The sequence below is a fragment of the Mus musculus genome, chromosome 12 (assembly GCF_000001635.26).
Source record: "Mus musculus strain C57BL/6J chromosome 12, GRCm38.p6 C57BL/6J".
Lineage (NCBI taxonomy): Eukaryota > Metazoa > Chordata > Mammalia > Rodentia > Muridae > Mus > Mus musculus.
The window spans coordinates 105611351-105636206 of record NC_000078.6 but is presented as its reverse complement, the minus strand read 5'-3'; the positions used below and the strand labels follow the sequence as shown (position 1 = coordinate 105636206).

Sequence of the window (24856 nt, the reverse complement as noted above, 5' to 3'; positions counted from 1 at the left end):
CTTTCTTGTGAAGTCACTTGAAGAACCTCTGCTCTATTGAAGCGTCTCACTGGGAAGGCCTGCCTTTGCCTTTGGACTGCACCTGTGGAAAGCCCTGTGAACATCTGGAGGCCATTCACATTGATGGAGCGTGGCCGAGAGGCTCGCAGATTTAACTTCAGATCTAGGGGATTCTATCCCCTCTTCTGACCTCTCTAGGCACTGCATGCACATGATGCATAGACAAACTCAGCCACAAAAATAGAAATACATAAAATCTCATAAAAAAATGGATAAAGTCAAATTTAAGTGACAGTCAAGATTGCTATGTTGTTCTCATCTGTTAAGGTGAAGTTTCAGCATGAGGTCTACCCTCCGTGTAAGCCTGAGTGTGAGTCCAGCCTCTTAGAACACCCAGTCTCCAGGCAGGTCTTCATCGTGCAGGACCTTGAAATTCGAGATCGGCTGGCAACATCACAGATGAATAAGTTTTTATACCTGTATTGCAGCAAAGACATGCCTCGTAAAGCCCATTCCAACATGGTAAGAGGCCTGCAAGCCCCGTGTTCTTAGTAGTTGTAGAAAAACATGTTTATTTTTGTCTAACTGCAGGAGAATTGGAGAGGGGATAATTACCAGAAGTGGAAAAAAAAAAGTGGGTTATCTTTTTTTAATTTGAAAATTCCTGTTAAATGTACTATTTCAAGTTTTGTGTTTAAGAGTTAACTGTGCAAACTGTGTCCCTGACTATAACTGCCAGTGTCTCACACCTCAGGTACAGAGCCGCGTGAGAATGGCTAGGTTGCTGCTGGCCCTTCTTCACACTTAGACTTTAAATGTTAGTGAGGTGGCGGTGGCAGGCTCTGAGTTGAGGTGGTCTTACAGAGCCTGGCTGGTAAGCTGGGCCAGTGCACTGGCTTTGAGATCTCAGCAAGCACCTTGGAGTTTTCATTTGCTCTTGTCCCCCAAAGAGAGCCATAGAAAATTTTCTTGCGGTTTGGACAAGCTTTTAAGGAAGGGAGGGTAAATATAAGCCTCTTTCTCCTTTAACAGATTCTCACTATCTAGCCCAGGCTGGCCTCAAACTCAAAATTTTACAGTTTTTTCCTTAGATGTGAATAAGATTATTTACTATTTACTTATTTATTGTTTGAATGAGACCAAGGTCATTATGTCACTGGGGAAATGCCCTTCTCTTTTTTGTAGCTGACAATTAAAGCGTTGCATGTACGTCCGGAGTCTGGCAGGTCACCACAGGAGTGCTGCTTGAGAGTGTCCCTGATGCCTCTTCGCCTCAATATTGACCAGGTTTGTGCAGTGGGCAGGTCAATGCATTCGTGAGGGTGAGGAGCGACTGTTCCCGTTGGCCATCTGTGTGAGCAGAGTGAGGAGTGACTGTTGGTTACCCTGAACTCAGAAAGTCATACAGCTCGATGTGAAGTTTGAAATCTGGCCTTTTGGTGAGTGAATGCTATGTACTGAGGATTCTTTCCACGTGGACACCTAACGTAGGTCTACATAGATCTTATGAACTTAAGACTCCTGGATAGGTTAAATGTTAGAAGGGATTGTGTTATACAGTCTACAAGACTTTTCTGTCCTAGGCAAAATGACAGCTAGTAAATGATTAGTAAAGAAGCCATAAAGCAGATTTGTGGAGGGTTGTAAAGAAAGTCCTTTCTCATACTCAGACAAGCTTCTGTCAGATGTCCTTGGGCCTCTGAATGAGAGAGGCAGGAACTGATGTTTCATGAGCATTACATGGGATGATGTATGGGGAACATTTCGCTTAGCGCCTGGCATCGCATGCTATTATAGAGATCAGGAATATGAACTTAGATGAACATTAGCTAAAGCAAGCAGCAGCTGCAGAGCATACATGCAATTGTAAAATAGCAAAAGCTCTTGATACAGCTTTCATTTCTTTGGGTTTAGGTAGGCATGTTTGTGGATACCATTATTCATTTGCCTAAATAATACTGATTTAGTATTGTCACTTAAATAAAATTTGGGTAATCTGTTTCAGGCAAATGACAGGTACCTCAGATATCAAGTGAAATGCCCATATTGTAAACAGAGCAGGCCAGTCTGAGAGGATGTGCCATGGATGTAAGAGCACATTGGGCTTGTATATAATGCTTGCAAGGTTCTGAGCCAGTCAAACTTAAGATTTGTTTTTGTTTTTGTTTTTTTTTTTATTATGGGAATATATTTGATATGCATACTTTTACAGGTCTATTTTTATGTTTGTTTATATGTGTGTGTGTGTGTATTTGCACACACATGTGTGCAAGTGCCTACAGAAGCCAGAAGAGGGCTTCAGATTCCCTGGAGATGTAGCTGTAGGTGCTTGTGAGTTGCACAGTGTGGGTGCTGAGATCTGAACTTGGGTTCTCTGTAAGAGCAGCAAGTGCTCTTACCCACTGAGCCACCCTTCCAGCCCCTTGCTATCCATATTGTAGTTTATTCATATGATGGCTTCCTAGAAATATAATGAAATATTTATGGGGATGTTGATCTGTGGATAGTCCTACAAAGAGAAGACTAAGTCAGAGTCGTCTTTATTGCATGGCCTTACCAATCTTAGCAAGCTCAGTTTTCTATAATATTGACTATAATCCCTGTGCAAAGCTATAAAGCATAACTACTGTAAGGAAGAAGTATTAATGTTAGCGGCATCAGTAAAGGAAACAAACTGGTCACATTGAGGATGAATGAAAAAAGTCCCCTGAGACTATAAAGTACCTCAGCCCTGCCACAGCTGTCTAAGGCCCCTTCCTCACTTACACGTTGAAATATCACACCATAATTGTGTAGGAGACCACATATCTATGTTCTCATTTCTCATGAAAACAAGTAAGTTAATGGGTAATAATGCTTGGCCTAGCCTCTTCCATACCAAAACACTGCTTCCTCCTGTATTGAAAAAGCTGCATTGCTTGTGCAGTGAAGCGCATGTGCATCCAAAGAGCACCTAGGCCTGTAGCTAGGCAGTTATCGCCAAGCAGTGCGGGACTAGGTCCTGTTTGTGGTGCTGAGGAGCGTGGAGGCTGCATAGCTGGGCAGTGAAGAGGTAGGCTGTCAGAAGCAGGACTTCCTGACCCCCCTCCCGTATTGTTGACTGGAATCCGTGTGAGGAGGACAGAGGGTAAAGATCTCTCAGGAGTGCTTCCTCATCCCTACCCTGCACTAGAGGCAGCCCTGGCTCCAAAGACCTCTGTGGTAGGGAAGCTAACTGAGCAGGTGCACTTAGTACAGCCATGACTACAGGCGTGGACACAGGCGTGCCTGTGCAGGAGAGAGCAAGGGATGGTCGGGAAGAAGGGATGGTCAGGAAGGACTTTCTGGAGGCCATGGCACTCCTCTGGCCTGTTTACCAGTTGCAAGGCTACAGGGGCCAGGGAGGGGAGGGTGTCTGTGAAGGCACCAGGGCTTTGGGGCCTGTGTGGAGGCCATGCAGGCACTCACCAAGGGCTGGGAGAGCCCATGGAGTAGTACGTACACATTTTCTTTAATATTGACTTTAATATTGATTGCTTTTGCATAATACTGTGAGGGAAGAATGATCTTAGAGAAAACTGTGAGGGAAATAGAAACTGGGGTCATATGATGTCAGCCTGTGTCATGGAGTGAGCATAACATTAAAGGAATTCTGTGACTCTCTAAGCCTGACTGTACTGTTAATCTGCTGCCACAGAACCTCAGCTAGGCATAAATGTTTTACAGTCAAAGTTTAACACTGAATATAGAACCTAAGTCTTAGTGTTTAAATGACTGTGCTGAGGCATTCTTAGATAACAAAGCATGCAGCTGTTAGGTCTGCAGTGGGGCTTGACATACTCTTACAGCGGAGTGACTGCTCCATCGGCTGAAATGCCCTATCTTCTCTCCCCATCTTGAAATAGCCATTCTTCTTTCCATCACCTCAGTTGTTGTCATCCTGGCTGTGCTCTGTATGAGTTAAGGAAGTATGTTTGCTTCTTCCTCTGGACTGTGTCTGTGAGGTTCAGGTGTCACAGGTTGTCACTCTACATGGGCCCCAGCTTACTCCCTGCTGATTTGCACTTATTTTTAGTGCTCATAAATAAGACCATTGTGAAATTTGTTTATAAGTGTTTGTGGACATGTTTTTCATTTCTTTTGGGTAACTTGAATGTGTATCTATTTTTACACATGTATACATACTTGTAGTATGTATATGTACATCTAAAAGTACATAAAAGTTTCTATGTCTTTGTTTGGAGTTCCTTGATGGCTGCTGATGTTTAGCCTTTTCACATCCTTATTAGCCATTGCTCTATCTTCTTTTGTGAGGTATTGTGATTTGCTGTTTTTATAGTGGGATGTAAATAATAAAAAGAGCATCATAAAATGCCAGGGTTTCTTGTGTCTTCCTCTTCAAGAACAACTCTATATCTAATACTTTCTTTTTTTGAACAGTGTTATAGTTAAGACAGTTACAAAATTCAACTGTCACCATCTAGTGGTAGTTAAAGAACAGCATTTTATACTGTTAACATGTAATGCTGAGTATGATACATACATGTAATAAGCATGTACAGGGTAAATAGTATGTGCTTGTTCCTAGCATGACATAATAATGAACCCTCTGTGAACCTGCTCCTTGCCTCAGAACCAGGTTGTTCCATATTGGTGGACCTATCTCAGACCTCTGGGCACCATATTACCTATAATATTGTCATCTGTGTCATTTAAATATAATGTAAATGGAATGGCAAGTAACTAAGTTCTTGGAAATAGTGGGTCAGACTTTTTCGGTGTGTATCGACATCGTGGCCCTGTAGCTCACGGTAATACTGTATCTGGTGCACTGCGAATTGTTTTATAGAGTTAGAGGTTTTCGGTGTGTATCGACATCGTGGCCCTGTAGCTCACGGTAATACTGTATCTGGTGCACTGCGAATTGTTTTATAGAGTTAGAGGTTTTCGGTGTGTATCGACACCGTGGCCCTGTAGCTCACAGTAACACTGTATCTGGTGCACTGCGAATTGTTTTATAGAGTTAGAGGTTTTCGGTGTGTACCGACACCGTGGCCCTGTAGCTCACGGTAATACTGTATCTGCACTGCGAATTGTTTTATAGAGTTAGAGGTTTTCGGTGTGTACTGACACCGTGGCCCTGTAGCTCACGGTAACACTGTATCTGGTGCACTGTGAATTGTTTTATAGAGTTAGAGGTTTTCGGTGTGTATCGACACCGTGGCCCTGTAGCTCACGGTAACACTGTATCTGGTGCACTGCGAATTGTTTTATAGAGTTAGAGGTTTTCGGTGTGTATCGACACCGTGGCCCTGTAGCTCACGGTAACACTGTATCTGGTGCACTGCGAATTGTTTTATAGAGTTAGAGGTTTTCGGTGTGTATCGACACCGTGGCCCTGTAGCTCACGGTAACACTGTATCTGGTGCACTGCGAATTGTTTTATAGAGTTAGAGGTTTTCGGTGTGTATCGACACCGTGGCCCTGTAGCTCACGGTAACACTGTATCTGGAGCACTGTTCTTACACGCGTTCGCGACCGGCCAGGAAAGAATGCAACAAACCGGAATCTTCTGCGGCAAAGCTTTATTGCTTACATCTTCAGGAGCCAGAGAGCAAGAGAGCAAGAGCTCTATTGCTTACATCTTTAGGAGCCAGAGCGCAAGAGCGCTAGAGTGCAAGAGCCAGAGCAAGAAGGAGAATGGTGAAACCCCGTCCCTTTTAAGGAGAATCATCCTCTGCCTAGGACGTGTCACTCCGATTGGCTGCAGCCCATCGGCCGAGTTGTCGTCACGGGGAAGGCAGAGCACATGGGGTGGAGAACTACCCTTGGCACATGCGCAGATTATTTGTTTACCACTTAGAACACAGGATGTCAGCGCCATCTTGCAACGGCGAATGTGAGGGCGGCTCCCCACAGATCCCCCTTTTCTTTTAATAAGAGCAATAGGCCACCCATATTAATGAGAGTGGAGATAGAGGTCAAATCCCCAGTGTGCAGGAAAAGGAGCCGTACACATAACCTCCTTCCAGGCTTATCACCCAGAGGGGTCCTGGTCTGGTCCCGTGTCGTTTTACCTGGGGAGAAGGACACTTGGACACTCAACCTTCTTGAAAGATGACATGTCTCCCTAGAATAGGCTCATATATGCCGCAGAGCCCTTCTACTGCAGTGCTTAGCCGTGCAACTCTCTCGGGCTGCTGAAGCACACTCACTCTATCCCGTGCAATGAGACTAGCCTCGTGGGGTGCAAGAGCTGAATGGCCAGCGACCTATTGCTTAAGCATAGATAACCATATATCAGGGGAAGCACCATGTTCTAGTGCTGCAAGTGCCTGGGCAATAACCACCTTGTCTCTCCTAGTTTGGGCCTTAAGCTTACAGACCAACCAAAGAAGCAACACTAATCCACAGCAAAGTGTATCTCCAAATAATATCAATCCCACCCATTCTTTAACGAAGGAAAATGCTGAGGAGATCCAATTGGGTAATCCTTTGGTCAGGGACAGGTCCAAGCGCGTGGAGTTGATCTGAAGTCTCAATTCCCGAAGGGTCTGTTCAAATTCAGCCATCCAATTCTGTAACATATACTGAGAAAGACTTTTTGACAAATTAGCTGCCCTAGTAAATTTCTCATACTGAATGGAAGTAATGCACAATGAGAGGTCCCCCAAGCTCCCGACAAACCCTGAGCCAGTCTTGTAAACCTTTGTTCTTTCTTGGGGCTATGGCCGCTCTGCATTCCTGCGTGGCTTGCTCATAAATGAGCTATTCTACCAGAGGTGCGGCTTGCTCCGAATCTGCAAAAATACGCTCTGCTGCCTCTGTCATTCTGGCCACAAAATCTGAGAATGACTCCTGAGGTCTCTGGACGATCTTTGTTAGTTGTCCAGTGGCTTCACCTGCGAGGGAGAGCGCCTTCCAGGCCCTAATAGCCTTTTCATCTGATTCAGAACTACTAAGAACTGGCTCCTTGAGCTCATCTAGTGATGAGTATAGGCTCCTTCTCCTAGAGACCTCCGCTGATTGATCTTTTTTCTTTTCTTTTTCCTTCTCCTTCTTTCCAATCTCTCCCCAGGTATTCTTACCTGACCTAAACTTTTCCTCGGGTTCAAGACCCGTGGAAAGGCCTGTATACTTATTTTGTGTACCATATTTCCTCTTTGCTCCTACTCTCTCTCCCCGCTTTACTTCTGATAGATTGCCCTGAATTTCATCCAGAATTTTCAGCCCTGCCTTAACCACTTGATAACATGTGAAAAGGAACAAAAAGGCTCCTAACACTAGAGAAAGTTCAAGGCCAAACATACCTTGTAAAGCTATTTCCCACTTTACTTCTGATAGACTGTCTTGAATTTCGTTAGAATGTTCAAGGCCAGACGTACCTTGTAAAGCTATTTCCCACTTTACTTCTGATAGACTGTCTTGAATTTCGTTAGAAAGTTCAAGACCAGACTTACCTTGTAAATCTATACTTACGGGTACCCTGTTCCCCAGCTGAAGAGTTCTGAATTCACGCAGTTGAATCCTTCTCAACAGTCTGTTTTACGGGAACACTTCATTACCACCGTTCCCCAGCTGAGGAGTTCTGAATCCACGCTGGATCCTTCTCAACAGTCTGTTTTACGGGAACACTTCATTACCATGACCCGAAGTTCTGGTTCTGGAATGAGGGATCTTCCTTGCGCCGGTGATGGTAGTTTCCGTCCCGGGTTTTCTTGTCCCAGGATTTTCTCGTCCCAGGTCTTCTCGTACCGGGTCTCAGCACCAACTCTTACCCGCGTTCACTACCGGCCAGGAAAGAACGCAACAAACCGGAATCTTCTGCGGCAAAGCTTTATTGCTTACATCTTCAGGAGCCAGAGAGCAAGAGAGCAAGAGCTCTATTGCTTACATCTTTAGGAGCCAGAGCGCAAGAGCGCTAGAGTGCAAGAGCCAGAGCAAGAAGGAGAATGGTGAAACCCCGTCCCTTTTAAGGAGAATCATCCTCTGCCTAGGACGTGTCACTCCGATTGGCTGCAGCCCATCGGCCGAGTTGTCGTCACGGGGAAGGCAGAGCACATGGGGTGGAGAACTACCCTTGGCACATGCGCAGATTATTTGTTTACCACTTAGAACACAGGATGTCAGCGCCATCTTGCAACGGCGAATGTGAGGGCGGCTCCCCACACACTGTGAATTGTTTTATAGAGTTAGAGGTTTTGTTTGAGGGAGGGTAGTGAGGATTGGGTTCAGACTTTCGGTTTTGTGGGTTGTTTTGTTTTTATTATTTTTTGAGACAGAGTTTCTCTGTGTAGCTTAGAAACTCACTCTGAACACCAGGCCTGCCTGCAGCTCACAGAGATCCACCTGCTTCTGCCCCTGAGCACTGGGATTAAAGGCGTGTGCCATCACTGCACTGATTTTGTGGAGTCTTTGGTTACTGTTTTAGGTTTTTAGAGGCAGGGTTTCTCTGTGTATCCCTGGTTTCTGGAGCTCACGCTGTAGCCCAGGCTGGCCTGGAACTCAGAGATCCGCCTGCCTCTGCCTTCCCAGTGCTGGGACTGAAGATGTGTGCCACCCCCTCTAGCTCGCTTGTGTGTAAGTTTGGGGCAACTGGAGGACTGTTGTCCCAGAGCTGTACACTGCCTTTCGTATATGATCTCAGAAAAGACTACAGCAAGGGGGTGAGCTAGTTGGTCTGTGTTTATTATCTCCATGCTATGCTGGGGCTAACGTGGAGCCTGCTGTGTCCCTGAGGCTGTTCTTGGGCTCTTGTCAGTCCTCTGCTTCTGCTGCCTGCCTGCTGGAGGTGTAAGCGTCTGCCGCCTCACCAGCTTTAAATTCCCACTTCGGTATCGTGTTCAGTAAGGAAGCTGGCTTAAGGTAACGGAGTGTGGTTAAAGAGGAAGTGAGTCCCATGGAGTTCAGTGGCACAAGGTGAGCGCACAGGGTGTGCACTGCTCTTAGCACTGATGCCACCACTGCTGGTGCAAAGAGCAAAAGGCACTTTGATCTTTAAATCCTTTCCCCACGTTTATGTTTAGTTTTGTTTCTGTTCTTGTTTTGAGACAGGACCTGAGTAGCTTTGCTTATCCTGGAACGAGTGATAGAGACCAGGTGGCTTTCCTGTGGACCAGTGCTCTGAGTGTTGGCACTAAAGGCCTATAATGTATACTACCATGCCCTGCCCAGGCCTAGCTGGTTTTTTGTTTCTCTATTTTGCAATGTTGTAAATGTTTTCATGGTTGTAAAAAATAAAGGGATTATGTGTGTGTGTGTGTGTGTGTGTGTGTGTGTGTGTAGAACAAGAATGAGTGCAGCAGAGGCAGAGTGGTAGAAATGCCACCGACAGGTGCAATGACTGCTTTGTGAGGTGAATGACAGGGACAGAGACCTCAGACGCCGTCCTGTCAGTTAAAGTGACTTGTCTCCATTCCAGGACGCCTTGTTCTTCCTCAAGGATTTCTTCACAAGTCTTTCTACAGAAGTGGAGCTTCTACTGACTCCAGATCCAGAAGGTACTTGACACACACAGTCTGAGGGTTCTGCCCTAAGTAGGAAGTCACTCAGAAGTGAACCTAGTACCTGAAGCCACGTAGTACTTGGTCAGCGCACGCCATTGTGGAGTGACTGCTGACTGAAGAGCCGTGGCCACCCAGCACCACCAGAGGACAGGCCTGCACACTGCTAGGAAAAGCTCAAAGCTCATGTTCCAAGCACAGTTTTTTGAGTCAGTACACACATGTTAATGTAACAGCTTCAGGGAACTCATCAGTCAAGTGCAGTGTGCAGCCTCACCAGCATCAATTGCTATGGTGCTCAACAGGAGCAGAGCTAACTTGAAAAGCCCCTTGTGTTTTCAGTTACAAAGTCTCCTGGAGCTGATGTCACCTGCAGTTTGCCAAGGCATTTGAGTACCTCAAAGGAGCCAAATCTAGTCGTTTCTTTTCCTGGGCCAAAACAAGCTTCCCCGAACCATCGTGCCAATTCAGCGGAGGGTGGTAATGGACTGGAGGAGGACGTCTCTGCTGAGGAAACTTCATTTAGTGACCAGCCTGTGTTTTTTAGGTGAGTGCATTTATTTTGCTAAGAAGTGAAGTTCTCTTGCAGTTTTAAAGATGGCTCTGGAGAGAGTGGGTGGGTTGACAAGCATGAGGTGACATCAGTGTTCTTTCACGTTGATGTATAAACCCGGCTGTTTGTGTAGCTGGCACCACTTAGTAACCCGGAATCTGTGCTGGAAGCTCCTCTCTGCCTGCTGCCCCTCCCCCCTTCAGGTCCCCATGTGAGTGAGGGTTTGCACCTCATAAACACAGTGTGCCGCCCACCCTTTTGCCTCTCCACTAGCTGCTCTTTTCCCGGTGCTGAGCCCTCAGTCTGCTCCTCGCAGTCCCTGCCAGGTCTTCTTCCTCAGGCCGTGGGCACTCTGGGAAGCCCAGGCCCCTGCTCGGCCCCTGCTCGGCTGCTGTTCGGCTGTGTGGCCAGCCGGCCAGTCTGTTCCTTCCTCCTTTCCTCTTTCCCTAGCCTTGTTGCTCAAGGCTAGAATCTTGGCATTATGGAAAGAGAAGGATCAAAGAGAAACTGATCCCCATCCCCGTTGTCTGTACCCCTCTTTCATTCCAGTTTTTCCGTTTTCCCTTCTATGTTGTGAGAGAAGACCTTGGGAGTGGCCCAAGTGGGCATATTCAGAAGATATTTTTAAAATGCCGTATAGTGGTGATGTAGAAATAAATCCGTGTAGGAAAGGCAGGGAGGACGGAGGACGGCAGGTATGCACTCTGCCTGGCTGACACTTCTCCAGTAAAGTGTTCCCTTTGTTAGTCTCCTACAGTGATTCTTTTATGTTTAGGAAAAATTAAATCCTAGTGACAACTTCAGATCTTATATTGTAGTAATCACATATAAATTGCCAGTTTGTAATCACAATCCTGAAAGCAAGAAATTTGACACTTTGTATGGAGACAGGTCTCACTGTGTGGCCCAGGCTAGCCTCAAACCCTAGGTCTTCCCTGCTTCCTCTCAGGTAGCTGGGGATGCAGACTTGTACCATTCTTGACAATCTAACTGAAGGAGGCAGACCTGTGTAGCTTTACCTCTTTACTTAGGCAAGTGTTGATTTTTTTACTTTGTGCTAGGTTATTTGAAATGTGGAAAACACCTTATAGATTTCATTTCTGTTCTGGAAGGTCCAGAACCCTGAGGTGATAATGAGTGGGAGCGTAGCGTCTCAGTTACTTGCTCCACGATATGTTAATGTCCAGAGAGTTAGGCTGGCCTGCTCTGTTAACTGTTACGGTCCTGATCATCACCCACCTGCTCACTGCTGACTTTCCAGTGACGCCATAGGAATCTTCCTTCTCCTTCTGCAAGTGGCTCTTACCGAATACATGTGTGACTAGCGCTCTGTCTGTTAACACGTCCTATCCCATGGGGAAGAGAGGAGCTAGAAGGCTGCTGGGGCAGTAGTGCTGGGGTGGGCCTCTCTGAGATAGTTTGCTGCTGTAACCAAGAGCATTTACTCTGTTGGGCAAAATCATGTTTCAGGTTCTGAGCCCTCAGTTTGCAGTCAGCTTTTGGAAGGCAGCTCATTGTATTGGCTGTATACTGATAGCTCATTGGCTGTTTGCTATCAGTCCATAGTTTTAATTTCATCCCCAGCATTCTCAGTGTTGGTATTTTGGTATCTGCCCAAAAGCATTAATTTCAGAAATTCTCACCAAAATTTGCCAGTGTATGTTATTTTCACAATGATGAAGAACTGAGGCTCAGAGAGCTGTGACCGTACACACTTGCATCCCATGTGGTGTTAGGCGCAGGGGCCAGGCCTGGCTCTGCTCACATTGAACAGGGATGGTCTCCTTGCTTTTTCTGACTACTTTTTGTTTTAAGTCTGAAGGTCAATTTTATCATTTTGATCTCTGTATGAGAATATGTAAACATGCTTTCCTATGGTTAAACATTTAGTAAAGTTTAGTAAAGGAAAGTTTTTGGTGACAATATTTAAATGCATTTAAACACAATAGAGAACATTTAAATAAATACTTAATAAACTAAGAAAAGGATTTTGTGACAGTAGTTAAAAACAAGAAAATTTATGTTTAGTCATGATTTTAAGACAAGGGGGAACTAAAAGGCATCCTCTTTTATTGAGAGCATACGATGTGCTTATGATTTATGTTGTAGTTTTGTTTTTATTTTTAAAAAATTTGGTCCAATTTCATGATCAGTAATTTGAATGTAAGTAACTCCTTTTGTTCCCAGAGAATTTAGATTCACGGCAGAAGTTCCCATCCGGCTTGACTACCACGGCAAGCACGTGTCGATGGATCAGGTGTGGAGACTGCATGCATGCACAGTACACAGTTGTCTTTAAAACATTACATTGACTTATTGTAGAGGGAGCGAGTGTGTGAGGCAGGGAGCACTTATGTGGAGGACGGAATGAGAGCGGATTCTCTCCTACACTGTGCAGGGCCCGGGGATTGAGCTCAGGCCGCCGGGCTTGGTGCCGAGCACCTGCACTTGCTTTTAAAGTAAACACTAAGTACTGGGAGTGGCTTTCATACATGTCAGCAGTTAGCTGATATGATGGGTTGCACCATATAAAATATATTTTTCTGTAAATGTTTTAAGTGTTTCTCTTCATTAAAGAATGTTGCTTAAACTTTCCCTAGCAACAGCTGTGTTAAATGTTGAGTCACTCCTTGTTTTATGGACTGATTGGCCATTCTTCCTGTTTTAGGGTACATTGGCTGGGATTTTGATTGGCCTGGCCCAGTTGAACTGTTCGGAGCTAAAGCTGAAAAGGCTTTTCTATCGGCATGGGTGAGTAGACGGAGCTGCTGAGGCGTGAAGGTGAGGGCACTAAAGCTAGTGTAGAGAAGAGCAGAGTTTCTCACAGGCAAGATGCTCATTTGTGAGTCTGTGGCACGCTCAGCCCGGAGCATCGTCCTGCCCAGGGCTGGTGTTTGCTTGTGACTGGAACAGAGCGGTATTCCTTGAAAGTGTCTGCAGTTCAGGATACTTTACGGTAACTTACTGAAGTGTAAATTAGCTTACTCAGCATGCAGGCACACAGATTTGGTTGTGATTGGTCGGACTCTGTGCTGAGCCTTGGACCATGGAGGGAGAAGCACAATGGGAGACAGTCCTGCATGTCCATATTCCAAACTTGATAGGTCGCTCTCCGCCTGCTGTGTCTGTGTTATCTGTAGCACCCAACAGTCTTCTGACTGACTCACACAAAGGTTAGGAAGGGAAGTTAGTAGCTGATCTGCATTTCTCTGTGAGATAGAAACACTCAGCCATTTTGGAGCATCTGTATGTAGCACTTGTAATATGTAGTTTCTAAATGGGAAAGTCCTGACTTACAGATGTACCTTTATTTCTTCTTTGCACTGACGGTCATTTGCTCTAGTTTGCTAGGTATTGACAAATTGTTCTCATATGCAATCTCGGAATGGCTCAGTGACATTAAGAAGAACCAGCTACCAGGAATCCTGGGAGGTGTTGGCCCTATGCATTCACTAGTTCAATTAGGTAGGTTGCCTTGAGAGTCTGTGTGAAGAACATTTTTCTATGAAACCTACCTGCATACTAACGTGCACATAAAAGCTTGCCTCTAGTTTCACGGTCAGAACCTCCATCAGCATTAGACCATGTGTGTGTGTGCGTGCGTGTGTGTGTGCGTGTGTGTGTGCACGTGTGTACGTGCGCATGTGCTTTTTATGATGGTTTTACATTGCAATGAAAATATTCTCGATATACCTGATACAGAAATATTAAAATAGAGTTACCCACTCTCCCACCCCCAACTTTATTTTATTTAACTTTTTGAAATGACTATTAGAACACGTTCAATCACACAGATGGCCCAGCCTGTGTTTCTGTTGGGAAGCTGGGCTCTGGAGACCTCGGTGAGAATGAGATGAGGAGCCACAGGGTTAGACGCTTTCACTTACACTTCTCATTGTGGTTTCTGTGTCTAGTGCAAGGCCTGAAGGACTTGGTATGGCTGCCCATTGAGCAATACCGGAAGGATGGCCGTATCGTCAGAGGCTTCCAGAGGGGCGCTGCTTCCTTTGGTACCTCAACTGCAATGGCTGCCCTGGAACTCACAAACAGAATGGTCCAAACCATACAGGTACTATTTCCTGGCCTGCTCATCTGGAAAGATAAGTGCCCTGGGCAGCAACTGGGCTACTTTTTCAAATGGCACCATGAAGATGTGTGAAACGTTGAGGGTAGACATCACTTGTAATGACTTACTATCATGCTTAGTTTAGTTTTGTTTTTTGAGACAAAGTCTTGCTCTATAGCCCAGTATCCTCATGCTTTTGATCTATAACCTCCCAACTGCTCAGGTGTGCACCGCCACACCCTGCTTGGTGCTTGGTAGTTACTGAGATGTCTGGTACTGAGCACTTCTGTAACAGTTGTAGGATACGTGCTGAGTCTACATGCATAGTTTAGACAGTAACCATTGAATCATCAGGGGCTTTATCACTGAGCTGTGTGAAAGGGTCCGCTAAATTTAAGAACACGTAATGGGGCAAACAAAAGTGTTGGAAGTTACTCTGTGAAGTATTAAGCATCGCAGAGTAACATGGGCATTCTGGGTAATAAGAAGGAGGGGCTGAGTACGTCAGCAAAGTCCAGATGCCAGTTTCTAGCTTTGCATCCCTGTTCACAATAGGGAAGTCCTAAGCTCTTGTTCTGAGTGTTGAAGCAGAGGCACTGTGTGTGTGTGTGTGTGTGTGTGTGTGTGTGTCTCTGTCTGTCTCTGTGGGGCTCTCTTTACCCCCGCAGGAGAGCCTCTCCCTCCACACTTGGGGCCCAGCTCTCAGGCTGTTTTCTAATCCATTTCTTCCTTCTGACAAAATGACCCAGGCAGCCGCAGAGACTGCATATGACATGGTGTCTCCGAGTACCCTTTCCATTGAGCCCAAGAAGGCAAAGAGATTTCCTCATCACCGGTTAGCCCACCAGCCAGTAGACCTGAGGGAAGGCGTGGCCAAGGCCTACAGCGTTGTAAAAGAGGTACGTAGAGAGGTCTGTGGACAAGTCAGGACTGCTTGCATGCGCTTCTATTGTCTTGTTAGGTGGTGAAATCCCATGACCAAAAGCAACTTGGGGAGGTTTTGAAAAGCATTATTTCAGTTTACAGTTCCACATTGCAGTCCATCAGTGAGGGAAGTCAGAGCAGAGTTCAAACCTGGCCTGAACCTAGAGGCAGGAACTGAAGCAGAGGCCACAGAGGAACAGTGCTTACCACTTCAGCACGGCTGGCTCAGCCTGCCCTTTTCTTATATTAAGGATCACGTGCCCAGCAGTGACACTAGCACATCAGTCACTTAAGAAAAGGCTCCATAGGCTTGCCAACTGGTGGGGGCATTTTCTCAGTTGATGCTCTCTTCCCAAATGACTGTAACCCTATCAAAGTGACCCACAACTCAGCCAGCACGCCTGGCTCCCCGCAGACTTCACTGACTTTATTGCTTTGGAGGAACCCGTGGGATTGGAATGTAAGCTGCCAGTGACAGCATGGGGCTCGTGGGTAAGACTCGGAGATTGCCGGGTAGTGAATGGTGGGCTGCATGCATGGTGTGAAGGGGAGGCTGCAGACAGCCAGTACTCACTGCTGGGTTCGGTGCTTATTCGTGCTTACCTTAGGTTTGCTTAGGTAGTGCTACTTTTCAAGGAAGACCCCAGCCCTGCCCCGTTCCCAGGCCTTCACTGTTGTGAAGATGTCACAGCTTTTCTAGACAGGTTTGTACAGTTAGATTATGTAAGTATTTCTAAGTAGAACACAGAAGGGTTTATATATACGTGTATCCTGTAACCCATCTTTCTTTTTTTTTTTTTTTTTCCATTTTTTATTAGGTATTTAGCTCATTTACATTTCCAATGCTATACCAAAAGTCCCCCATATCCACCCACCCCCACTCCCCTGCCCACCCACTCCCCCTTTTTGGCCCTGGTGTTCCCCTGTACTGGGGCATATAAAGTTTGCAAGTCCAATGGGCCTCTCTTTCCAGTGATGGCCGACTAGGCCATCTTTTGATATATATGCAGCTAGAGTCAAGAGCTCCGGGGTACTGGTTAGTTCATAATGTTGTTGCACCTGCAGGGTTGCATATCCCTTTAGCTCCTTGGCTACTTTCTCTAGCTCCTCCATTGGGAGCCCTATGATCCATCCATTAGCTGACTGTGAGCATCCACTTCTGTGTTTGCTAGGCCCCGGCATAGTCTCACAAGAGACAGCTACATCTGGGTCCTTTCGATAAAATCTTGCTAGTGTATGCAATGGTGTCAGCGTTTGGATGCTGATTATGGGGTGGATCCCTGGATATGGCAGTCTCTACATGGTCCATCCTTTCATCTCAGCTCCAAACTTTGTCTCTGTAACTCCTTCCATGGATGTTTTGTTCCCAAATCTAAGGAGGGGCATAGTGTCCACACTTCAGTCTTCATTCTTCTTGAGTTTCATGTGTTTAGCAAATTATATCTTATATCTTGGGTATCCTAGGTTTGGGGCTAATATCCACTTATCAGTGAGTACATATTGTGTGAGTTTCTTTGTGAATGTGTTACCTCACTCAGGATGATGCCCTCCAGGTCCATCCATTTGGCTAGGAATTTCATAAATTCATTCTTTTTAATAGCTGAGTAGTACTCCATTGTGTAGATGTACCACATTTTCTGTATCCATTCCTCTGTTGAGGGGCATCTAGGTTCTTTCCAGCTTCTGGCTATTATAAATAAGGCTGCTATGAACATAGTGGAGCATGTGTCCTTCTTACCAGTTGGGGCATCTTCTGGATATATGCCCAGGAGAGGTATTGCTGGATCCTCCGGTAGTACTATGTCCAATTTTCTGAGGAACCGCCAGACTGATTTCCAGAGTGGTTGTACAAGCCTGCACTCCCACCAACAATGGAGGAGTGTTCCTCTTTCTCCACATCCACGCCAGCATCTGCTGTCACCTGAATTTTTGATCTTAGCCATTCTGACTGGTGTGAGGTGGAATCTCAGGGTTGTTTTGATTTGCATTTCCCTGATGATTAAGGATGTTGAACATTTTTTCAGGTGCTTCTCTGCCATTCGGTATTCCTCAGGTGTAACCCATCTTTCAAGGTCCACCTATAGACACATAATGCCATTTACATGTCCTCACAGTATTTTTGTCATAGGAATAGATCACTCATCTTTTCCTGATGGTGGGCATTTAGTTTCTGTTTTGTTCCCTGTGTGACGCTGAAACGGGGAATGTCTTCTAGCTGTGCCTGAGTTCATATGTGCAAGAAGTTCCCTGGGGTGGAATTGTTGAGCAATAGTATGGGAACCCCCAGGTTAGTGTTCGCCATTTACTTACTTACTTTTCTGTTTACTGTGTGGTCAGTTCTCTGAGGTCCAGGCACAGCAGCAGGAGCGTTGTGTTTCTGTCTTCCCACTCTCTGGCGAGGCTTGGTGCTCTTTGGGTATCAGGCACTGGCTTCCTTCCTTTTGCCTCCTTACTGCTATGACACAGAGAAGCTTGTGGTCATCCTATGTAGGATTTGATCCCAGGGTCGCACTAGGTGTGTTTCTAACCATAATCTGACAAGAGTCAGAAGGTATAGCAGTCCTCATGGCACAGGAGTAGCCTTTGGTGTCCAGAGAATTGGATCTGAAGTTCTTTCTTGTTTCCATCTCGTAATCCCAGTGCCAAGGTTACAGACAGCCACTTGACCCCACCTTCTGTGTGTGCTGGGACCCAGATTCTGGTCCTTCTGCTTGTGTGGCTTTGATAAAGGGACTTGAGGCCGAAAGCGTTTATTTTAGCTCACAGTTCAGGGCAGTGTGCCACGTTGGGGAAGTCAAGGCAGCAGGAGCTTGAATCAGCTGGAAATGGCTTCCGCAGTCAGAAGAGTGCATTGCTGCTGGGACGTAGGCAGCTTGCTTTCCACTCTGTACAGTTGAAGATTCCCTGCCCAGGCAGTGGTCTCACCCACAGTAGTGGTGGGTCTTCCTTCACCAATTCAGGTAATCAAGACAATCCCCACGGAGCCCCTCTCTAATCCTGACAGTCCTTCCTCGAGACTCCCTTCCCAGGTGATTCCTGACCCTGCCAACTCTCTCCGGCTCCACAGGACTTTCTGAGCACCCACCTCCATTTAGTCCTGTTGGACCTGTGTCTTGCCTGTGCTGCTGCTGGTTTGTCTGTGAGCTAGCCTGTCAGACAGACAGACAGCTAGGTTCTGGGTTAGGACCCCAGGATGTCTCTTCTGGACTCATCACTGAAGCTGTCACAGTGGACCCACACTTCAGTCTCACAGATTCAGTGACACAGTAAATGACACAGATCCAGAACTCTAAAGTTTGACTGCTGTCACTGCCGGCCTGTGTACACTCAACCTAAAGCTTAGAAGTTGTGGCAAAGGTGGAATGCTGCTGAAGCTGTACTCACCTCAGGGTCTCTGAATTTTCTTTGTAAGCCAATAAAGTGTTCAATTTGGCCTCTTATCTTAATTGAATATTCTATGGTTCTTTTCTAATACAAGGCCATTAATTGCAGCCGGAGCTTTCTTGTGCTGCATCAGAAGTCCTCCCTGTAGTCCTCTATCGGGCACGTGCTCAAAAGGCCCTATTGCAGAGTTGTACTTGGCTAGAGGAAAGAATTGAGGCACAAGTTGCTTTTTAGGTCAGGGTGTGTTTCTGTGGGCTTCCTCGCTTGAACTAATTGAGCTCCATTTTTCCACACACTAGTATGACAGAGAAATGCTGAGTCATGGGGAGTACCACTTTCCTGAGCGACTGGGTGAGGGTGGCATGGTGTCTGCTTGTTTCTGTGTTGGTCTAGGTGGAGACATATTGGTTAGCTGTACTTCAAAGTGTATAGTGCGGGCACCTTAGCTTCTGATCTGAGCTTTCTTCCTCTTTTCTGCCTTCTCACCTCTGCAGGGGATCACAGACACAGCTCAGACCATCTATGAAACGGCGGCTCGGGAACACGAGAGCAGAGGGGTCACTGGTGCTGTGGGTGAAGTCCTGCGGCAGATCCCACCGGCAGTGGTCAGACCCCTGATTGTAGCCACCGAGGCGACATCAAATGTGTTAGGTGGCATGAGAAACCAAATTAGACCAGACGTTCGGCAGGACGAGTCGCAGAAATGGCGCCATGGGGAGGACTGATCCCACAGTGTGACTGATTGCACTCCACACTGTGTGGAGCTGAGGGCAGGGGCCTAGTGGCAGCTTCCTAGGAAACTAGTTCAATTCATGTGCCCATCTCAGGAACAAAAGCAGTTCTTAGTAAAATAATTTAATATCAAAACAACACACAGCCAAAAACTTGTGACATTTTAGGGCCTGGCACTTGCCTTTCAGAGTGGCTGGTGTCAGTCACTAGAGATTTGCTGCCCTGTGGAATGCTTGCTTTCATTAAAGTGACTCTAACTGTACTTGTTACTGACAAGAGCTCATTGGGAATGAGTTTGTAAACAGTGTTGAGTGCTTAAAGAAAGGGGAGCACTCCTGAGGCACTGGGGAGCACTCTTCATAGTTCTGAGGAGTTGATTTTTCAGCTCACAGTGACAGAAGCCACAGGGAAAGTGAAGCAGCTGGGGCTCCAGTGTCTGTCAGGTAGCGAAGGCCTCGCCTCCCTCAGGCAACATGTGCTGTTCTGCACTTTATCTTCTGTGAGCGTGCGTTTGTGTCTGTGTGTCTGTGTCTGTGTGTGTGTGTGTGCATCTGTAATATGATGCAAGGTATGCTGTGTTCTCTGTGTTATTTACAAGGTTATATAAATACGATGTGAAGTGAAGATGTCTCAGAGTTTTTGGTAAAGGAAGGTAACCTAGTGTAAGTTTCTGTATCCTAAATGCAAGTGAGAATGTGAGCTCTGTGGTGGGCTGGGGCCCGCGCATTGCTTATGTGGCCACTGTTAAGGACTTAGTGCAGCCCGTTAGTGTCAAGGGCATTGGAAGTGGGCTTTATTCTTAGAAAGATACATAAAAATACTCCCAAGTATGTTCTAGACAACTAATTCAAAGTACCATTTTTACTTGGTTAATAATGTACATTTTGATAACTTGTTGGGAATGAATAAAGTATTTTTATTTAAAGGTAAGATTGTTGTATACGTCCATGAACATTTGTTTCTCTGAAAAGCATATTTGTTGATGCAGTGCTCTGATTGACCAAAGGACATGTGGAGATACCTCGGAGCTGATTGTCACTGTCACTCATTAGGAGGAGGAGTGTGTGATTTGTGCCTAGAGAGTAGCCCAGCAGAATGGACCTGGGGCTTTGCAGCGCTGCATGTTCTTACTCTTGGTTTGTAGACGTTGGTGGCTCTTGGGGATGCTGGACACCGCAGCAGCATTTGGTTTGTGCGTGAGAAAGGAAGTCAGTTTCACCCTCTAAGAACTCTGAACAAGGAACCAGGTCAACCTTGACTCACAGCCACAGCCACAGCCCCAGCCCCAACCTCTAGAGCTGGTTCAAAAAACAAAAACAAAACAAAATTAAAAAAAAAAAAAACAAAACAAAACCCAGTCTTGTAGACATTTGCATTCGCTCGATTTCCTTTTGTTGCCAGGAAACGTCAAAAGCTACCTTGGAGTGGCCACTGGTGGACCTCATGGAACTGCTGGCCCTTCGTCCTTGTTAGGTGGAGCCCATGTCTGTTATGGCTCTGAGGAGACACTGCAGTTAGTAGTAGCATTTGTTGCCATGGCTGGCTGGCCTGTTTCTGCCCCTCTAATGGAGCAGGCAATGTGTGACAGCTGTTGAATTTGGCCAGGCTTTACCCTGCCCCTCTCTCCTCCTTGGTTCCATTTAAGGTCAGTGTGCACGGGAGTAGGGATTAGTGACCCCTTTGCCTGGAGCAGCACACAATTCTTCCAGCTAGTTAAATTGATGAAGCCATTATAAAAAGGTGACCTCTCCTGCTTCACTCTTGCCAGAGCTGCTGATTTGGCCCCCAGGTCTTTGTGCACTGTTGAGGCCCTGTCTGTATTTGAATGCTTCTAAGTTACATATCTGCTGTGGTTTCTTTTAAAAGGTGTCTGCTCAGACTTTGGTCTCGTGATGTCATACAGTGTGTTGGCAGTGAGTGTCCTTGGGTTGCCTTGTCTGCAGTCACCAAGCAAATGACTTCACTTGGCCAAGACACCTTGTCTCACTCAGCCCCAGGGTCCCCTCTGTAAGTGAAGAGGTTTCTTGGGACAAGGCTTGTGAGAATTTCTGAGCAATTAGGTCACAGTGACATGTACACAAAAAGTGCCCAGATCCTCCATACCAGGCTGGTGGGCACCATCACATGGACACTGGCTATGCCATACCATGGCAGCTGTGGGATACTCCAGGTCTCTGCTCTCAGAGTGACACCTTCAGGGTCTGGCACCATGCTGCATGGTTGAATCGGGTTGATAGTTCTGACTGGAGCAGGCTGTACATACAGAGCACTCCCCACAGAAGTCAAGGGAGTTGGCTTATTTATGATCACTGCGATGTTCCCACCCTGACTCCATCACCAATGGCAACAGAGACCACAGCGATGGGACTGACTTGGAACCTCTGTTTTTTTTTTTTTTTTTTTCTTCTTGTTTAGTCTGAGCAGGCATAGATAGACATCATAGCAGTAGGCTTTCATTTTAATGGACTGTTTCTCTGTACCAGTCTGCCTCACCTCTGCCTGTATTGAATACGGTCCCTCAGATCCCAGGCTTCTGGGGACAGTGGGAAGTGTTCCTTCCCTGCCTCCCTTCAAACGCCATTGGGAATGTAGAGGTTAAAGTCCTTTGGAAGGACTGAGTAAAGACAGCAGGATGCTCCTTTCTGCAGCAGGACGGGCCACTTGTATCAAAGTAACCAAATGCACGTTTGTACTGAAAAGGCTGAAAAGAGAGGTGATTTGTATAGCATAGTGTGTCGAAATGAAGCTTTTTTTTTTTTTTTTTAAATCGGGAAATTTTATTTTAGTGTACAGGAAGGACCAGTCACTATTCTTGTAAGAACACTAGTATGTCACTTGCCAGTCTTGGTGTGGACATTTTCAGGGTTGTGCTGGGCACACTTAACCTTTGAGAGATTCCATGGGCACAGTTGCAAGTCAGCCTGCATGGCTCGGAACTGGTCTCCATTTGAGACAGAAAAGGCATCCTCATGAGCTGCCACGATAGGCTTCTTTGTGGGGGAAATCGTTGAGTCTTACTTAGCATTTCACATTTTGAATCTCACTAGTTCCTGTAGATGTAGGGCTCAGAGGCCCGTGTCAGCCTTCTCTGGCCAACACTGGGGTTGGGCAGCCATTCACTTAAGTCCGCATCAGAGAAAAACTGCCTGTGCTCCAGTTCCGGGGTGAGCATCTTGTCGGCTGCCCCCTCTCGGGGCTCCCCGCCCTTCACACATCTTACTCCTGTCTCACTGCACTCTGGTTGGAATTGTCTAGCTGTGTTTGTGTAGCTGCTGGGCGCACTGGGCTGCTCACTTGTTCGTGGAGTTTTTGGGTTCCCACGTAAGTTTTTCTGTGAGTCATCCTAGTCTCTCTGCTAAGTGTCCCGGCTTTCCTAAGTATGGCCACTCTGGATGTAAATAAGAATACTCCTCTGTACAAGTATTTTTGTGAAAAATGTAACTTGTTAGTGTAACTATTTAAAATATGATGACGTTAAGAATACTTGTGAAAAAATTAAAATATTACCTCTCCGTTTTTGCTTTAAACTTAAGTATTGTCTGTTGCTAGAGCCATTTCCTGAGCCTGCCTGAGCCACTTTTTTGGGTGGGGAGACTTCACAAGGATATTTCATCCTGGCACCTCCAGTATAATGTTTATGCCACCGGTTTCTGAGCTGTCTCCGACTATTATGTCAAAGTGTCACTCCTGCCTTGGTGGCATTCCTGATGATATTATTCATTATCCTTTCAATGTGGACTTCGGGCAGACACATTTTATAGTGTTGGGCTGAGGAATATAGATAAGTGCTTGGTAAATCTGTGTGGAGAAGCATGCGAGACATTTGAAAAGACACTTAAAACTCTCTAACCGTCACATTGGCAGTCAGGTGCAAGGGACAAGTCAGGCGTCTCTCTGGGCTCTCAGAAGAAAGAGGGCCTGTGTGAGATGCACACGTCAGCCAGGCTTTCCAGAGTGCTCTCTGCATAGGAGCCTGTTTGCCAGCGGAGAGACAGGCCCAGAGACATTGCCTCGTGGGATCCCCACACCTCTTGCTTTCTGCAATCACCGTGTGTACGTGTGTGCGTGCGTGCGCAATGGAGCATGGGCAAGGGTTTGTCTCTCCCTTTACCCCAGCAACCATTAACTGTCAATAGCTCCTCAGAGAAGAATGGGGCCTCAGGGTCCCCTCCCCTCTGCCATGACGAGGTGTTGATGGGCCAGTCTTGGGCAGATCTAGTGCAGTTAGTCATGGCCGCTGGGAGTTTAGGAGTGCAAAGGCTAGGTCCTGCCCAGAAATCAGCTTTGCACATGCTCTCCCCGCTCCCTCCCATTCTTAGGCTCTTTCCGCCTTCCTGGTGATGGTCCCCGAGCATTGGAGGGGGTAACATAGATGTCCCATTTTATGGCTGGACATGCAACAGTTATTTATCATGAGTACATGCCAAAAGAAGTGCTCTAAGCAAGCTGGCAGCAGTTATCTGAGGTTGGCTTTCTCCCTCTGGTGCCTTTTCTGTCCCATGGAATGCTGTCCTCCCCCCCTCATGCCCCCCACTTCGAGGGTGTCTCTCACTGTGAGATGCAGTCTCTCACTGACCCTGGAGCTTGCTGATTAGGTTCAGTAACAGGTGACTGTCCTGTGCCCAGGCATTTTTCCACTCAATGAGCCATTTCGCTAGCCCTTTTAAAGCATTTTAAAGAGATCGGAAAAAATAATTCAAGGGGGACAGTCGCCTTGTTTGACTTTGGAGCTGTTTGTAGGGTTTTTTTTTGGGGGGGGGTTGTTGAGATTTCACTTTTTATGTGCATGATGGTACTTGCATACATGTTTGTTTGTATCCCACGTGGGTGCCTGCTGCCTGCAGAGGTCAGAAGAAGGAGACAAACCCCATGGAGCCAGGGTTACAGATGGTAGTGAGCCACCTGTGAATGGTGGGAACCAAACCAGGTCCTCTGGAAGAGTGGTAAGTGTTATTAATCTCTGAGCCATCCCTCCAGCCCTGTGGGTTTGTGTTTTGAGATGAAGCCTTTCATGTTGCCCTTGGTTCTCCTTCCTCCTTCTCTCAGTACCAAGCGGCAGCGAGAGCATGCGCAGACTTGCCTGGGAAACGATCCCTTGTGGTCCTTAGAAGGCTCCCCTTGAAAAAGTGTGCAGAGCAAGCTGCCTTCCTTGCCAGCAGAGGGCGCCCATGCTCTCAACTGGGAATTGATTCCTTTAGTGTGGCCCCTTCGACCGGGTAAGATAGGACCCTTTGCACCTAGAGAAGGCTTCAGAAAAAATCCTGTTCAGAATCATGCTTGTGTCTAAGTTGAGGTTTGTTTCAATTCAGAATTTTAAACATGTTGCTCCAGCAAACGGACTGGCTCCGTGGGTAAAGGCACTTGCTGCCAAAGCCTGACAGCCCAAATTCAGGCATACCTACTCCCATCTTCAGATGGGCAGTAGATGAGGAAGGAGAAAAGCTGGTCAGTGATAGGTGGGGCTGCACTCCCTGGCAGGAGACAGGTCTGAGAGAAGGACATAGCTGGCTGATCACTCCTCATCCTGTCACAACTGACCCAGCCTCCCCTGCTGCAGTCATTGGATTTGCACTTCCATTCAGTGCTCAGATCTGGTCTCACCTCTAAGGCTAACCACACTGCCCTGGAGGCTGCTCTTGGGGAACTGCACTACATTACCTGGGTTGGAGAGAAGAGTATACACCTATGAAATACTCGTCAGATCAGAGACATTTG

The 24856-nt window shown here is 46.5% G+C and overlaps 1 protein-coding gene across 3 annotated transcripts in view; it reads left to right on the top strand.

Annotated features, from left to right (window-relative positions):
- Atg2b (autophagy related 2B) overlaps window positions 1–22668 on the top strand; it is a 71759-nt gene extending 49091 nt beyond the window's left edge. For 2 of the 3 annotated variants that reach the window (XM_006516360.2, NM_029654.4), the window contains exons 33-42: window positions 328–522; window positions 1186–1287; window positions 9401–9479; window positions 9825–10029; window positions 12223–12292; window positions 12704–12786; window positions 13379–13500; window positions 13950–14104; window positions 14851–15000; window positions 18904–22668. In XM_006516360.2, coding sequence (XP_006516423.1) covers window positions 328–522; window positions 1186–1287; window positions 9401–9479; window positions 9825–10029; window positions 12223–12292; window positions 12704–12786; window positions 13379–13500; window positions 13950–14104; window positions 14851–15000; window positions 18904–19134 — 1392 coding nt within the window. In that variant the 3' untranslated portion in view covers window positions 19135–22668. The remainder of the gene's footprint in view (window positions 1–327; window positions 523–1185; window positions 1288–9400; window positions 9480–9824; window positions 10030–12222; window positions 12293–12703; window positions 12787–13378; window positions 13501–13949; window positions 14105–14850; window positions 15001–18903) is intronic. The other variant, XM_006516361.3, reaches the window with a different exon arrangement.
- The last annotated feature ends 2188 nt before the right edge of the window (window positions 22669–24856 follow it).